The 1,336-nt window shown below is 37.1% G+C and overlaps 1 protein-coding gene across 1 annotated transcript; it reads left to right on the top strand.

Moving 5' to 3' along the window:
* Window positions 1-272: 272 nt before the first annotated feature.
* On the top strand, window positions 273-1,106 carry LOC131660769 (uncharacterized). Its single transcript, XM_058930086.1, has one exon. The coding sequence runs from the start codon at window positions 273-275 to the stop codon at window positions 1,104-1,106; it is 834 nt and encodes a 277-aa protein (XP_058786069.1).
* Window positions 1,107-1,336: the final 230 nt, after the last annotated feature.

Genomic DNA, 1,336 nt, shown 5'->3' with positions numbered 1-1,336 from the left:
AGGACTTAACTCTCCCATTTGGGAAAGGGGGTTTAGGAATTAAGAATATTGCTTTGTTCAGTTTATCTGTTCTTAACAAGTGGAGGTGGCGAATCCTTCAAGGTCAAAATTATCTTTGGATTAATATTTTGAAAGCCCGGTATGGAGACTTATCATTTCTTATGTTTGGTGACGGTAAGGATTGTAAGACCTCTTTTTCTTCTTCTCTTTTTTCTTCTTCTTTTTGGTGGAGGGATATTTTGAAATTAAGGTCTTCTTTTCTTTTGGATCCTATGGTTAAAAGAAGTATATTCATTATCCATAATGGGTTCAACACTCCATTTTGGGAAGCAAAATGGTTGGAAGGGCCTAGCTTGAAAGAGGAATTTCTGAAGTTGTATAAGAATTCTAATTTGAAGGGAGTTTTGGTGGCGGGAATGGGGGGATGGTACGAAGGTGAGTGGTTATGGGGAAATTTTGGCCTAAAGTTGGGTGGTAATCATTTAGCGGCGGATTTGGTTAAGTTGAAGGACCGGTTGGAAGCGTTTCAAGGGTGGAAGCAAGGTAAAGATGTGGTTGTTTGGACCGATAACGTGAGGATCAAATTTTCTGTCTCTTCTTGTTACGAATTGTATGGGAAAATTCATTCTCCATTCGGTCCTCCAAACAAATACGATGAAGCATTCAGGATTTTATGGAAAATGGAAGTGCTGTATAAAATCAAAATTTTTGGGTGGAGACTTTTTCTTGATAAGCTTCCAACGAAAGATGGTTTGGTGTATAGAGGTATGTCCTTCTCTCTTGATAACCTTAAGTTCACTTTATATGGTATTGAGTTTGAAAATAGAGACCATTTCTTTTTTAGTTATTTGATGGTTAAAAAGTTTTGGGGAGAAGTAGCTTTTTGGGTGGGTAAAAGGGTTAGTTTGGAGAATGAGTGTTTGCCAAACTTTATGGAGTGGTACTCGTTCTTTCGCATACATAAGATTAAAGATTGTATATTGGGTGTGGTGTGGCTTGTTACCACATTGTCTCTTTGGTTGCACAGGAATGACGTGTGTTTTCAGAATGAAGCTTGGAGCATTAACAACACCGTTTGTAACATCAAGTTCTTAGTTTGGAAATAATCATTTTGTGAGAGAATTACTCACCCCAATTATGCTTTTTACGAATCTAGCAAGGATCCGCTTTTCTTCCTTTCGTAAGGGTAATTGGTAGGTAATATTTCTTTTTGTTGGGCTTTCTTGCTTTCCTTTGTAATCGGGTTGGAGAACCCTTAGTTCTCCGTTATATAATATTTCTTGATTACAAAAAAAAAAATGAAACATGTCTTCCATACTCTTTTGATCTACCAGTT

This window comes from Vicia villosa, linkage group LG1, assembly GCF_029867415.1.
Source record: "Vicia villosa cultivar HV-30 ecotype Madison, WI linkage group LG1, Vvil1.0, whole genome shotgun sequence".
Taxonomy (NCBI): Eukaryota; Viridiplantae; Streptophyta; class Magnoliopsida; order Fabales; family Fabaceae; genus Vicia; species Vicia villosa.
Note: the sequence above shows the minus strand (reverse complement) of the source record. Positions and strands in the feature narration are given on the sequence as shown.